This window comes from Octopus bimaculoides, chromosome 3, assembly GCF_001194135.2.
Source record: "Octopus bimaculoides isolate UCB-OBI-ISO-001 chromosome 3, ASM119413v2, whole genome shotgun sequence".
Taxonomy (NCBI): Eukaryota; Metazoa; Mollusca; class Cephalopoda; order Octopoda; family Octopodidae; genus Octopus; species Octopus bimaculoides.
Genome location: NC_068983.1, coordinates 147,014,510 through 147,030,341, shown reverse-complemented (window position 1 = coordinate 147,030,341; position 15,832 = coordinate 147,014,510). Strand labels below are relative to the sequence as shown.

General features: G+C 35.6%; 2 protein-coding genes across 2 annotated transcripts in view; both read left to right on the top strand.

Annotated features, from left to right (window-relative positions):
• LOC106875508 (serine protease 48) overlaps positions 1–15,832 on the top strand; it is a 466,125-nt gene that overhangs the window by 355,380 nt on the left and 94,913 nt on the right. The gene's annotated exons all lie outside the window — the stretch shown is intronic.
• LOC106884077 (MAM and LDL-receptor class A domain-containing protein 1) overlaps positions 1–15,832 on the top strand; it is a 79,006-nt gene that overhangs the window by 31,170 nt on the left and 32,004 nt on the right. Inside the window, exons 5-10 of the mRNA XM_014935296.2 lie at positions 580–735; positions 3,445–3,685; positions 4,731–4,825; positions 7,346–7,471; positions 11,776–12,123; positions 13,036–13,194. Of these exons, the coding sequence (XP_014790782.2) occupies positions 580–735; positions 3,445–3,685; positions 4,731–4,825; positions 7,346–7,471; positions 11,776–12,123; positions 13,036–13,194 (1,125 nt within the window). The remainder of the gene's footprint in view (positions 1–579; positions 736–3,444; positions 3,686–4,730; positions 4,826–7,345; positions 7,472–11,775; positions 12,124–13,035; positions 13,195–15,832) is intronic.

Below are 15,832 nucleotides of genomic sequence, written 5' to 3'. Positions count from 1 at the left end.
AGCAGGGAGTGTGAATGCTTGGGACAAAATGAGCTCTGCTGAAGGAACCCAAGAACCAGGCAGTGTATGAGACTTGTCTCTCTTAACCATGGCACAGTACTGAGAGGATTTGTTAGATGTATAGTACTGAAAAACCAGAGTATTACTATTTTGGGAAATGTCTGGTTGTTAGCATTAAGGCCCAAATCAAATTCCTACACAAGCATGAAAATTCCACTGTCTCTATTATCAATAACATTTATCACCTTATTGATATGTTAACACAAGTTAAAGACAGAAATAATAATATATTATGTAACTAAGGAAAATTTGTATTTATCGATTGCTAGTTATGTGTTTAGATAATATTAATTATTGTTACTGTTTTTATCTGCTAATAATTCCTATGAGATTAACAAACACAATTTAATATTTTATCAGTATATGCTGGATTTTAGTACCAGTATAATATTGTTGTTAATTTCTTTGACCACCTCCTTCATTTAACTAACAAAACCATTTACTAGATGAATAAAATATTTTCATGTATTTGTTCATAAAATTCTTTGGATCTACACTATTTTCAATTTCATGTTCCAGCAATTAAGGCATTTTGCCCATTTGACAACAACATTTGCGAAATGGTTAGTGAAGGCACAGCACATTATAAATGGCAACGTGTTAATCCTTATTTCTCCTCAGGACTGTCAGTACAATCAGTACCTAAAAATGATCACACAACTGAAAGTAATAATGGTAATTAATCTCAGTTTCTTTCATATTTCTTATAATAAAATTTCTTTGATAAAACAATCATAGAATAAGGAAATATTTGTATTTTGTGCTGTTGTTCTGCTTTTCTTTGAGTTTTTGACATCAAATTTTAATTAGTATTCTCTCCAATGATCTTTGATGATTGAACCTGGAACCTTTATTTTACTACTTGGGTCCATTGCTCTTACTACTGTTCTTTTTCTCTGAAGGTTAATTGTGTTGTTATCTTAAGTACGTAAGAATTAGGCTTAATTTTGTTGTTGTTGGCACTCCATTGCTTACGACGTCGAGGGTCCCAGTTGATCCAATCAATGGAACAGCCTGCTCGTGAAATTAACATGCAAGTGGCTGAGCACTCCACAGACACATGTACCCTTAACGTAGTTCTTGGGGATATTCAGCGTGACACAGTGTGACAAGGCTGACCCTTTGAATTACAGGCACAACAGAAACAGGAAGTAAGAGTGAGAGAAAGATTAGGCTTAATAAATACAGACATATTGAATATAGTTTTAACTACTCTGAAAAAAAAAAAGATGGTTTGGTCATGGATAAAAATGCCTTTGACCATCGATCTACAAGATCAGAGTTGATCTGAGACTAAACAATGAGAGAATGACCCATTAAAAAGGATGACAAATATCAGAAATATTTTGTTTTGTGCAAAATCAAAACAAATGCTAAAGTAAACTTTTCTCCTTTGTATAATTATTTTGTATGAAGAAGAGCTCTACTGTAGCTTTTCCAGAACCCCCTTGTAATAGCAGCAGCAGGAGGAGGAGAAGGAGGAGAAGGAAGAGAATGAGGAGGAGGAGGAGGAGGAGGAAATACTAGAACTCTTAATATCCCATTTCTATAACTGATTAATAATTAAATTTTAAAGATATTTAACATTAGATTATTAGTTTATATTTCTGAAACCCAGTCATTTTTCACCTATTTTATATGTAGGACACAATCTGAATTAAAGTCATGAAGTTTGCTGATAATATTATAGGTGCAAGCTTTGGACACATAAGAAGTGCATACATACATACATACATACATACATACATATATACATGATGATGGCCGTCCACTCGTGACCAAGGAAGACCATTGCCGACCTTCAGGAACATTGTGCACTCCAGGACTAACTTATATTTTGCATTTGTGGCTCCATTGGTGCCCAATGAGCCCTGCTCTTGACCTGCATACACAACTGCAAACATTGCAAACTAAGCTTTCCTCATGCACTATATGAGCCGTGCGCTCTTGCGCAGCTCGCTTAAGTTCTTCATGCTGGATACGTGCTCTCTCAAAAGTGTCGATCCCCTCCTTAACCTGCTTCCTCCATCCGTGGCGATGACAGGCATTGTTCTCCCAGTCAGTGTCCTGCATATCACAAGCCTTTAATGAGGACTTGACACAGTCCTTAAATCGCAGCCTTGGTTTCTGCCGGAGTTTCCTTCCATTCACAAGTTCTCCATATAGCATCTGCTTAGGAATCCTGCTATTCTTCATTCTAGTAAGATGTCCAGTTTCAACGTAACTGGTGCTTGTGCACCATTGCCTCAATACTCAAGATATCAGCTGTCCTCAGGACCTGTGTGTTTGGAATTTTTGAGGTCCAGCCAACATTGACAATGTGTCTGAGACATCTCTGATGAAAGCGTTCAAGGACCCTTACCTGACGTTTGTACAGAGTCCATGTCTCACATGAGTAGAGGAGCAATGTGAGTACACACTCACGGTACACAGCTAACTTTTGTTTGCCTTGCAATGCCATGCTGGGACCAGACACGAGACTGAAGAGACTGGAAGGAGCTAGTTACTCTCTGCAACTTGAAAGATATTTCCTCATCCAGGGAGCAAGAACAGCTGAGTGTGCTGCCCAGGTAGACAAACTTGTCTACTACCTTCAGAATTGTTCCTTCAACCAAGATAGCTGGTTCCATATATGGATTTCCTGGTGCAGGCTGGAACATTACAACAGTCTTGTCCAGGCTAATGTTGAATCCAAATGCCTTGCAAGAAGCAGAAATGCAATTCATGAGTATTTGCATGTCATCCACTGTATGAGTGACTAAGTCACAATCATCTGCATAAAGGAGGTCACGAATAATAGACTGGAGAATCTTTGAATTGGCAGCAAATCGGCGAACATTAAGGAGGCTGCCAGAAGATCGATATCTGACATATATTCCCAGAGAGCTAACCTTAGCAAAAGCATGAGTAAAAGCAGCAACAAAGTACAAAGAAAAGAGAGTTGTACATACATACATACATACATACATACATACATACATACATACATACATACATACTCATACTCACTTTATGATTATGTACATTATAAATACATGTGAGTATGTATGCAATGTGATGACAGTTTTTCAAATCACATTAGCAAATACTTTGATTTTCACTAAAATTCAACTACTCATTGAAATGAGATGAAGGTGCAGTTTAAAATTGCAAATAGCTTAAAAATATGCAATCTAAGCTTCTGTAAGAGCAAAATTACAGATTATATCCTGAAATTAATGGTTATTCATTGCAGTTTTTGTAAGTGCAGAATCCTGTAACCTGAGGTAGCTGTAATTTAGAGGATGCCTATATTAATCTCTGCTACATTATATTATCAAAAAGCAATCCTTTTTGTTATATTATTTTTACATGTTATTGAATGCTGTATATTTGCTTTTTCAGGAAAATATATGCTTGCTTCTGCAGCTGGTTTCCCTGGACAAAAAGCAATTTTGAAAACAAAACCCTTCGTTGGAAATATCGGCAGTGTCAGTTTCTACTATCATATGTTTGGAAATGACATGGGAAGCCTAAATGTCTATGTTCGTTCTAATAATTCAAGTGAAAAATCTATTGGATCTATATCAGGCAATCAAGGTATTGGATGGAAACATCAGTGTCTTCCCATAGATGAGGGATATGGGTAAGAATATTTTGGTTTCAATATCTTTTACTGGTTCATGATTGATTTTTCTGGCAATGTTGATGCCAAAGTTTTCACAGCTTATTTATTTCAACAGACCAACAGAAACCACATAATAACGGTGCAACTTCTTACTTACTAACTTGTATCAATAAAAATACAACTCACTTCTGATCTCCCATAAAATAATGATTTAACTGTTCACCTCTGATCTCATTTATAAGGATGATACAATAATACACCCCTTATCTATCATCACAATTTAGATGGTTGTCCTTAGAAATGAACAAGTATCTCCATTGTGCTGAATTTGTAATGGATTTCACAAAACCATTGCCCATATTGTGAACGAATGCCCCGACTTGCCCAAAAGCAATATAAGTTGAGATTACATGATGAGGTAGTAAAAGTGTTACACTGGAAACTGTGTGAAAAGTTGGGAGTAAAAGGAAGCAAGACATGGTATGAACATAAACCATAGAGAGTGGCTGAGTCAGAGGTTTAAAATATCAAGAAGTGATTTGCCTGACATATCATGCTGGTTGACTTATTGTATAGAATCTCCTTCATTTGTTTGAATATTTGAGGGTTTTCCCCATTTGTGGTTGAGATGAATAAACTTAGATATGTCAATACTTTCATCTTTATTGCACCTATAAATTTCAAGTGTTTTTATGGACTAAGTTAACACAGGGATAAATTTCACTCCTGATTTTCATTTGGCTAACTCTAAGAAACCAGCATGTTTATAAGCATAATTAATTTATAATTAACCAAATATAACTTCAAGATCTTTATAAGTAAAGAATATATATATATGATATATTTATTTAATGTTTTGTTAATTGTTTAGTAATACAGAAAGTGAGATTTGTTAAAATATCCTCTACTGCAGTTATGTCCTTAAGAATATGTGTTTGTAATTTTAATGTATTTTAGAACATAGAAATGACAAAAATAGAAGAAAGTCTGTTTAACACTAAGGTAGCTTTTCATCAATTTCTTTTGCTATTAAATCTTTTATTTTTATTTATTTATATTAAAGGCATCATGAAGTCATATTTGAAGCTATCCAAGGAAAGGGTTTTGACAGTGACATTGCTCTTGATGACGTGACTATATCAGAAAATAACTGTTCAAGTAAGGGCAAAATATACCATAACATATTATTAACAATTAGCTTTAGTAATTATGTTTAGGCGAACATATATGCTAACATGTATATTTGCCTGCATGTGAAAGAGAGGGAAGTAGTGTGTGTATATGTAAACAGGTTTACTCCATTCAAAATAGATTTATATTTTTGATGGCAACATTCACCTTACTCAGTAACAGGATAAGAAGAATAATGAAATGAAAGCTTGAACAATGTTTTCATCTGTTCCCTCTTTCTATGCTTCCAAATTTTAAAATTTCATAGATTATTTTACTAACATATATTGTATCCTACACACTGGTTCATAAATGTTTGGAAACTATGGCTTGTATTCTGTACAAGTCAATAAGAGAGCTTCTATGTGGTCACTGGACTTACTATAAACACCAGCCAAATCTCTTTTAAATCACATTCTCCTGTCTTGAGAAAAAATGGACATACTGGATAATGTGGTTCTACATATTCCTAATAATATGAGATGGTCATATTTGGAATGTCTTTGGTCGTAGATCTGCTTGATCTAGGCTCACTTGGGGACTAAACAACAGCACTATAGAGTAAGATGCATATATGAAATGTTGCATGAACTACATACCTGCACATTCTGTATCAAAGCTTAAAACTGGGAAATTTAGAGTTGTCAATGCAAGAACAGAAATTATTTACTTAAATAAACAAATTTAGTCAATATGTATTACAATTAAATATACCAAACATTCCAAACATTCAGTATTTTGCTCTGATTATTGTTGCATGAATCAGAGTTATATTACCTCTTCACTAGTAATTAGTTCTTGTCTTGCTATATGCATATGAGAAATAACATGTGTGAATAACACAAGACTGTCAAAAATATTTTACTCAGAGTTTTGCTTTGGTTAAAAGTGTATTTGTGGTCCTCTGAAAATATGCAGTGGTAACTCCAATATAAAATGAATAAAATGTTTGATAGACTCAAACAACTGTGAAATTCAGGATTTGTATTATTTCATTTAGAAATAAACTCAAAGAACAGGCTGCTGTGCCCAGTTTCGTTAAAGTACTGTGTCATCCCATAAATAATGTGTTTTTTCAATTGCATTAACTAAAAGTTGGAGAGGGACGGGATAAACTACCTGCATCAACTTGCTATAAAAGCTGGTAGTAATTTTACCTTGTGTTTATTCTTAATGCAAGTTTTGAAGAATACAGTTTGATTTTAAAGGTTTTATTCTGAAAGCTATAATGGAATTGGCAAAGGAGCATATTTGGCATAAATTGCTTTATGAGTTCAATAAAGCAACAATGCAATGGAAAGCATGAGGAATATTAAAGCAGTATATGGGGATCAGACAATAAGCATAAGCCAGTGTCAATAGTGATTCCAGAAATTCCAAGCCTAGAAGATGAACCTCATCCTGGAAGATCTGTAGAGCTCGATGAGGATGTTTTGCAAACCCTGGTGGAACAAAATCCCATCGTATTTGTTGAGGAACTCACAGAAAAGCTTGGATTTGGTCATCCAACCATTCATCGACACCTGTGTGCCATCGGAAAAGTCAGCAAATTGGGTCAATGGGTTTCTCTAAAACTTTCCGAGTCTAATCACACACATCGAGTGAATGTGTATTCTTTTTTGTTGTCACGTTTCACAAATGAACGTTTTTTTGGAGCAAATAGTGACTAGTGATGAGAAATGGGTCCTCCATTAAAATGCCAAGCACTGAAGACAGTGGGTAGGGAAAGGAGAAGCACCGGAACCTCAGGCTAAAGATGGTCTTCACTCACGTAAGGTGTTGTCATCTGTTTGGTGGGATATGAAAGGTTTAGTCCACTTTGAACTTCTAAACCCAAACTAAATGATTAGAAAGGAGATCTACTGCAAGAAACTTGAATGGCTTAAGTCAGCATTAGTAAAAAAAAACAACCATCTTTGGCTTCAAGATGAAAGGTGTTCTTCTATCAGCTTGATGCTCAGCCACACACAGCAAGGATGACATTCCAAAAGCTGAAGCAGTTCAAATGGTAAACGATGCCCCACTCACCATATTCACTGGACATTGCCCCATCTGCTTATCATTTATTCTGCAGTCTTCAAAATCATTTGGATGGAAAAAATATGAATTTTGGAGACGAAGTCAGAACAGTACTAGAGGAGTATTTTTCATCATGGACAAGTGAATTTTGGAAGAGGGGCCTTGTAATTTTACCAGATAGATGGAAGAGCATTATAGAAAATGAAGGAAAGTATATTTTAGATTAAAAAAGCACTTTCTTTATCTTAATTTTGAAAAATAAGAGAAGTATAAAAAAACCACATTATTTATGGGATGACCTAATATGTCACTAGAAACTGGACGAATTAACCGATTTTACAATTCTTTAGCTATATTTGTTTAAGAAAGGAAATTCTTTGGTGGTAAAATACTGTGAAAAAATGTGCTTTAGAATATGAGTTGTTGATTTGTTTGAACTCTTACTTGGAAATAATTAAATTTCTTTAATCAATCATTTTGCATTAACAGGTCACTGGAATGTTAGCTGTGATTTTGTGAGCGGCATTTGTGATTACAATATTCAAAATATTATAGATACAAACATAGGTTGGAGACTTCACTCAAATACTAAAAGTTACAGTAATTCTAGTTCTGGTAATTATTTTTGTTCTTTTTATTATTGTTTCAAGTAAAATGATTTAAAATATTGACATTTCAAATAATATCAAAGATGGTAGGGCATTTTAACTGCAAGTAACCTTTAGTCTCACCTAGCAGTACAACATTGTAAGTATATAAGTTGTAAGTATTAAGCTAACATTTGTTGACACTGCATCGAAGAAACCAAAGAACAGAAGGTCAAAGGAAAAAGAAAAAAAACCCACTCAACACCAGAGCTGAAGACACCTCCAAAAGGAGGGGCCTTGCCATGTTGAAAACAGTAGAGGAGGAGGAGGAGGGGCTAAAACCGGACATGGTTCCTTCTGATGATGTCCTTAGCCACTGGACCCAATAAAGGAGCTGCTGAGGTAGCGAACAACGAAACGTGGCTGGAAATTCCTCAGCTCAGCACATATGTATGCCTCAGTCAAAACCCATCAGTTGAATGAGTGGGACATATTTGTTATATGTGTGATGGGTATCTGCTGAAAATAAACATTATAACGTAATGGTACTCATACATGACAAGCATAATCATATGAGAGATTCTCTATAAATGCAGTATTTATTCCATCTATCTGCAACCAAAGTTCAAATTCTAAGATCAACTTTGTCTGTCATTCATTTGCAATCAATTACATTCCAGTTCAGTACTGAGGTCAGCTCCTCTCTCTCTCTTTCTCTCCCTCTCTCCCTCCCCTCTTTCTCTTTCTCTCTTCTTATCACAGGTTTGTATCTGTTATTGAAAGATGTCTTGTCACATCATCTCTCTCTGGTTCTGCCTGAAAATTGTATTAAGGGTAGACATATTAGTGGAATACTCAACTGGTTACACATTTATACATTCAGCTGGTTAAATAAATGAATGCTCAATTGTCAAGAAGTCACCATTCTCTATGAGCAATAACTCCATAACTTCAGCATTAAACAAGATATATGGAGAAACTAATTTTAGAAAACAGTAATTTGATATTGGAAATGAAGACCACTAGAAGTTTTATATCAAATATATTACAACACATACACTTCAGTGTGATATCGACACAATCCTTCTGTATCAGTTAGATAAAGTTTTTAATAATTTTTTTTAAATATGATGAGAGCAACTGCTATAGACTTGATCACCATGGTAAATAAAACTGAAGCATAACAGTTCTTTAAAAAATTTGAAATTTATTTTTCTAATCATAAGTCTGCAACAGAATTTTCTTCAATATCTGTAATGACTAATCTCCCTATAAACGGCAGTGAATAATCTGTACTGCTACTACATATTTTGGATGTTGCAGTCTTATGATCAGAAAATTTTTTTCGGATTTCTCCCCATTGGCAACAAATGGGAAGAAATGAAAGTACAAATTCTGTTCATGAGAATGAATGTGAGCAGCACTTTCATGGCCATCTATAGTTGCTTCCATGGAACAGATTTCATAGGCCATAAATGTAGATGTTCTCATACTGTGAATTATCTAGAGTCACCAAAATCGATACTATACTACTGTTGGGGTTGAGCATTATGTGTGAGTCACAACACTTTGTATTCAACCTGAGAGCTGGCTTTGACTATCAAGATTAACAAAGACTAGCAGCTCCCTTGATTCCTATAATAATTAAACTTCATAGAGAGAGGAAACATATCTTGTATTTACTTAATCCTTCCAATTTTATTAACCCTATCTGAAATGTAATTTTAATTTATATCCTCATTTTATTCTGTCATGATGAACACCTATCTTCACCTTCTGATGTTGATTTACTAACCTTTAGTCTCATTCCAACCAGCTTTTTTCAAGTTTGGTAATCTGAAGAATTAGCAAAATGCCTGTAAAACTTCCTTTCTATATTCTTCTTGTCCTATTTCCATGAAGACTGGAATCCATGTGTAAATATATGTCCTGCCATTCCAAATCAATAAAATCATTGCCGTGCCAGTGTCCCTTTCATCAAAATCAAACAATACACCCTAAATATATCCCTTAATTTTCCTAAAAGTTTTCAGTCTTTCACTCTCTTGATTTTTGGAAACATACTACAATGAATCTCGTGTCCAAGAAATACTATCTCTCTGATCTTGTGAAGTATTGACTTATTACTCTAACTTCCAACATTTCAAGAATTTGAACACAGTTGCTAATAACTAGCTTCTCCAACATCAGTACAGCTTCCATAATTCTATAGTTAACTCTCTCTTTGATGTCATTTACCAGCAGCCATCTCACACTTGGAAAATTTCATGAAAACAATGTCATAACACTTGACATCAACAAGACATTTGAATGTGCCTGGTATGGAAATCTTGATAAAGTCTCATATTGTGCTCTAGTTTCTTGGATTAAAAGATTCTTATCAGTTTGTACTATTGTAGTATGTACAGGCAAAACTCTTGCTCAACTACACTCCATCAATTCTGGTGCATACAACTCAGTTGTGTCATTGATACTTTCCTTCTTGTACATTAACAGCCTGCTTACTGCCACCTCCAACAAATCACACCTCCAAACTGCCATACACAAACATCATCTTCATACAATCTAGACATTTCATGTCAAACCTGTACTGTCCCCATGAACTGACTTTGAAAATATTCTCCTTAGGAGACATAAGAATCTTATCTTTTTCATCGACACAAGATTGTTGTGGACAATCCACTTATCGAGAAAAGCCTTCTTTCTTACTTATTCTGATGTAAGAACATGTTTTTTTAAACTATTTGGCTTCCTACAAATTGCAGACAATCATCCCTAGCACTAACACATCACAAACACAACACAAACTGTGTTCCAAAGGCTAGATATTCTCTTTAGAAACAAAAGAATTACTCAGTCCTGATCATCTCTACAAAACTCAAACAGGACCTACAATGTTAAATGTCTCTACTGCTATTACACACGACCATTCAGTCAATGACATTCAGTCCAAAGATGCACTGCTTTTTCACTCTAGCTCTTCTGCCACTACTATAAAGGTCTCTGCTCCTCAAAATTGGCATATTATTTATGAATTCTACTTATATCCACTTGTTACATCCCTTCTCTTAACCTCAGTAATGAGAAAACAGATGAATGTATCTTACTTCTCTGACTGCACCAATCCCTTTGTCCACTTCTGCTTCCCTGCCAAAACTATATGATACACTCATACATTGTTTTGTCTCAATATATTGTTATGTCTTCATACATTGTTATTTTTACATTTTTCATAAAATAAAATTTATCTTTGTTTTAAATTACTAAAATAAGTATAAACAATCCTTTAGCTAAAGTGTTTATCTTTTTTGAGGCCGAAACGAGGTCATCTTTAATGAAATGATAAAAAATTCATAATTAAAAGTGTTTAAGCTCCTGGATCTCTGCACTATAGTATGTTTAAACACCATTGCAATCATAATGTTATATTCTTGCATTGGATAGTGTTGTTTTTCTGAAAAAAAGATATTACACCGCAGTCAGAAATGAGAATTAAATCCAAACTCAGTATCCTCCCTAATTTTTCCAACAAAAAGGCAAATATGTAAATATATATATATATATAAATAATTGGCTTAAATAAATAATATGTAATTGGTATTATTTGATGATATTTATCTTTTATTTATAATTATATCTACATTATCAAGAAACAACATCATTCTTTTTGTACCATCAGGTCAACAAATGATCCCTGATGATTTCTTTAACAAGTGCTCACCCATATAAACAGTTTGGATAATTGTTATCAGGTGGTGTATAAGTTGATTACCCATCCATTGTTTCACACCACTGCAATACTGCCACAGGCTCCTATGCTAATACTTACCAAAAGTATTGTGAAGCATGGTAAATATATCCAAAGTATGTTAATTTCTGCACATGTATAGTGTTCAGAAGCCTAAAAGAACTACCTTTTTGATCCAGGATATATGCTTCAGTATTGTGGGTCTCCATGATATCCACAACATATGGCACTGGTACTGCAACTTGAAGAGAGATCCTTTTCCCCATTGCTCAACATTTAACAGACATGTCTCACCTTTCTTCACAGCCACTAACAAGAACAATGTCTTTACTACAAGCATCAACTACTACATGAATATGAAACACGCCAAAAGTTAGTAATAGCAATCATTCATCATTCAGGGCTCAAATTAACTCCCTACTCAGTTTGATGATGATAGAGATTGCCATCCACAGGAACTTGTTCTGCAAAGTGATTTCCATTTATATATTACTCAATATATAATTTATTTGTATCTTAGCAAATAACTTGCATTTGCATTAAATATTAAAGGAAATAATTAAACCTCTTTGATTATTTTACAGGAAACTACCTACTATTTACATCTTCCTACTACACAGAGACAAGACACTCAATAAAGTCACCTATGATTGATATTCCAAATGAGAAGATCAAACTTGAATTTTTCTATCATATGCCTGGGACTGAAGCTCACGAACTACAAGTAAGATTTGTAGAAGATAAACTTAAATCATGGTTTACCAAAACACCATATTTCTGGCAAGATTCTGGAGACCGTGGAACTGAGTGGCAGTATGGTTGTATGGATTTACCAAGTAAACGTGGAAGAATCCTATTCACTGGTATTGCTGGAAATAGATATTCAACCATAGGTCTTGATGATTTACTTGTTGATAAAGGCTACTGTCGAAGTAAGTAGAATTGTTTTACTCTCTTTGCAAGTGCTGAATGGATTTTGTGGCACTTTGCTACCATCTCTACCCTGCTCTCTCTCACTCTCTCTCCTTCTCTTGCACTTCCCTCATGTTGGGTAACCATGTATCTCCTTTGCGGCAGCACACCTATTTCTGTCTTCATTTCCGATTCTCTCTCTCTCTCTCTCTCACTCTTTCCTACCCCTGGGCCAGGTAACCTTGTACCTCCTCTACAGCAAGACATCTGTTTCTGTCTCACTATAACTTTTCATCATCTGACAGAAGATCGCCTCCTCCAACACCCTCTCCCCTCACTAAAGATATTTATCTTGCAAGTTATTTGGTGATCCTGTCAGTGCAGGTGCCACTTGAAAAGCATCCAATCCACACTGGTAGTTGGAAGGGCATACAACCGTAAAAAGTTTGCCAAAACTGACCTTGCCTGTGCTTGTGCCACGTAAAAAGCACTAAGTACAATCTGCTGGGTAGCTGGTGTTAGAAAGGGCATTCAGCTGTAAAAATCCTGCCAAAACAGTCACAGAAGTCTGGTGCAGACTTCTGCCTGACTGGCTCCTGTCAAACCATTCCACTCATGCCAGTATGGAAGGCAGACGTTAAACGACGATGATAATTATGATGAAGATTATGATGATGATAATGATGATGATGATGGTAATGATGGTAATGATGATCTCTCTCTCTCTCTCTCTCTCTATATATATATATATATATATATATATATATTTCAGTTCAAATTACCACTCATACAACATAATCTTTTGTTCTCTTCAGAATCAGTAAAATAATCACTTGTTATATAGTGATGTTGGGTCATTCATCTATAATCCTAACTTTTAAATTTGTAAACCTTCTACCTGTGTAAAAAATTCTAATTATTTTATATTTTAGCTGGGATCACAAATCATAAGTGCACATTTGATAATCCACTACTCTGTGAATATGAAATTACTTGCATGAACCCTAATGAATATACATGGAGGAGGAAGAAGGGAGCAACTCCATCGTCTTACACTGGACCTAACAGTGATAATTCAAAAACAGGAAATGGTAAGTTTATTTTATTTATTTTGTTTTACCTCTGTATAATATTTATATCCAAATACGTTTTATAATGAAATTTACCTCTGTACACATCTACAGGCTCAACAACCAAACAAAAGATCGCTATTTTGCCTAGTATCACAAAAGATGTGTACAATATTTTATGTAACTAAGATACTTATTCTTAACAACCCAGGTTACCTTGCAATATATGAAAATAACAGTTATATACCATTCACCTTTGTAAACAATGAAACTATTGTGAAATCAATGTGTTTCATTAGTATATGATACAAAAATCAACTCCTCCTGTATATATAACTTTGGAAGATCCTTCCCCAAGTCTCAGCTAGATTGACTTACTCACCCCCTACTCCTATTTAGTAATAGATTTAATTACAATAATAAAGAAAGCAATACTCTCTTAGATAATTAAAACAAAATTAACAAGTTTTGGTTTGCAAGACTGTGTCAAGGAAAATTGTGATGTTATGGGAGAGAAGCATGTTCTCGTGGATGGTGATTTACTTGCAGATTGTGATTCTGCAAAGAAAGAGCTTGGAAGTACCACTATGAAAGGCTGCTGAGTGAAGAGAACTCATGGGTGATAGAAAGTTTACCCAATATTGATCCAACAGAGGGACCAGCAATCTGAATAAACAGTAGTGTTGTAGACAAAGCTATGAAGGATATGAAGATGGGGAAAGACTTCTGGCCCATCAGGAATAACTGCTGAGATGCTTAAACTTTCTGGTGGTGTGAGTTGTAGTCTAAACACATGTATAGTTAATCAGGTGGTACACAAAGGAGTCATATCTAATGACTGGTGTAGCAGCACCATAGATAACTGCTGCAAAGGTAAAGGTGATGCCTTAGAAATAATTACAGAGGTATCAAATTGTTGGATCAAATGATGAAAGTCATAGAGAGGGACATATCCCACCTATTTCAGGAGAGAGTTAGTCGAGATGAGATGCAGTTTGGTTTTGTGCCAGCCAGAAGCACCACTGATACTATATTTCTAGTAAGGCTGATGCAGGAGCAGTACCTAGCCAAAGATAAACCTCTGTACTTGGCTTTTGGTGACATGGAGAAAACTTTGACAGGATACCCCACTCACTTATCTGGTGGTCAATGTGGAAACTAAGGATAGACAAGTGGTTGATAAGAGCTGTACAAACCATGTACAGGGATACTGTGAGTAAGGTGAGGGTTGGCAATGAGTATGGCAATGAGTTCAGGGTACAAGTAGGGGATCACCAAGAATCAGTTCTCAGCCCCCTCTTGTTCATCATATTCCTCCAAGCAATAACAAAGAAATTTAAGAGAGACTGCCTCTGGGAGCTTCTCTATGCTGATGACTTTGTTCTTATAGCCAAATCACTACCAAAACTAGAGAAGAAATTTCAGGTGTGGAAGTAAGGCCTAGAATCAAAGGACCTTAGAGTTAACCTAACAAAACCTAAAGTCTTAGTAAGTAGGAAAACAAACAAATCGCAAATGCCTTCAGGTAGATGGCTCTGCTTGATCTATAGGAGAGGCATATGTAGAAACTCCATAAGATGTATGGAGGGCAAGTTATGGACGCATAAGAGGTGCAGCAATATCAGAGGAAGGTTAACAAATAGTTTTTGTGTGTGGAAGATGCACACACAAGAAATGTACAGAAAATACAAAGAAATGTACAGAAAATAGACTCCATCAAATGCCAGTGGGTATATCTAGAAGCAGTTGATAGTTTCCATTATCTAGGTGACCAAGTCAGTAGTTGATGTGTATGCTCTGAGAGCTTAGCTGCTAGAATAAGAATAAGCTGGACAAAGTTTAGAGACTTTTGTTGGTAACAAAGGGCCTCCCCCTCAGAATGAAAGGCAAACTGTATGTTGTCTATGTTCAAACAGAGATACTCCACAGCAGTGAAACATGGGCTGTGACTGCATAGAACATGTGAAGGCTTGAAAGAAGTGAAGCTATTAGGTTTCACTGAACATGCAATGTCAGTGTTTATGCATGACAGAGCATAAATGTCTTAAGAGAAAAACTGGGGCATAAGAGGCACCAGATGTGGTGTGTCAGAGAGATGAATGTGCTGGTATGGTCATGGGATGGATATGGATGAGGACGGCCATGTATGTGGAGGGAACTTGTGGAAAAGGTAGACTCAAGAGGACATGCGATGAGGCGGTGAAGTATGATCTTCAAATGTTGGGCCTCATGTAGGTGATGACATGTAACTGAGATGTTTGGCGATGTGCTGTGCTTGAGAAGACTCATCAGGCCAAGTGAAATCATAGCCATAGCCTTTGCCAGTGTCATGTAAATCACAACTGTAAAATCATAGTCATTGCTTGTGTCATGTAAATGGCTCCCTTGTTGGTGGCATGTAAAAAGCACTCATTACACTCTTGGAGTGATTGGTGTTAGGAAGGGCTTCCAGCTGTAGAAACCATGCCAAATCATGGAATCTGATACATGCCTTGGTTTACCAGTTCCAGTCAAACTGTCTAACCCAGTCCAGTATGGAAAGCAGACGTTAAATGATGATGATGATGATGATGATGGTGATGATGATGATGATGATGATGATGATGATGATGATGATGATGATGATGATGATGATGATGATGATGATGATGATGATGAT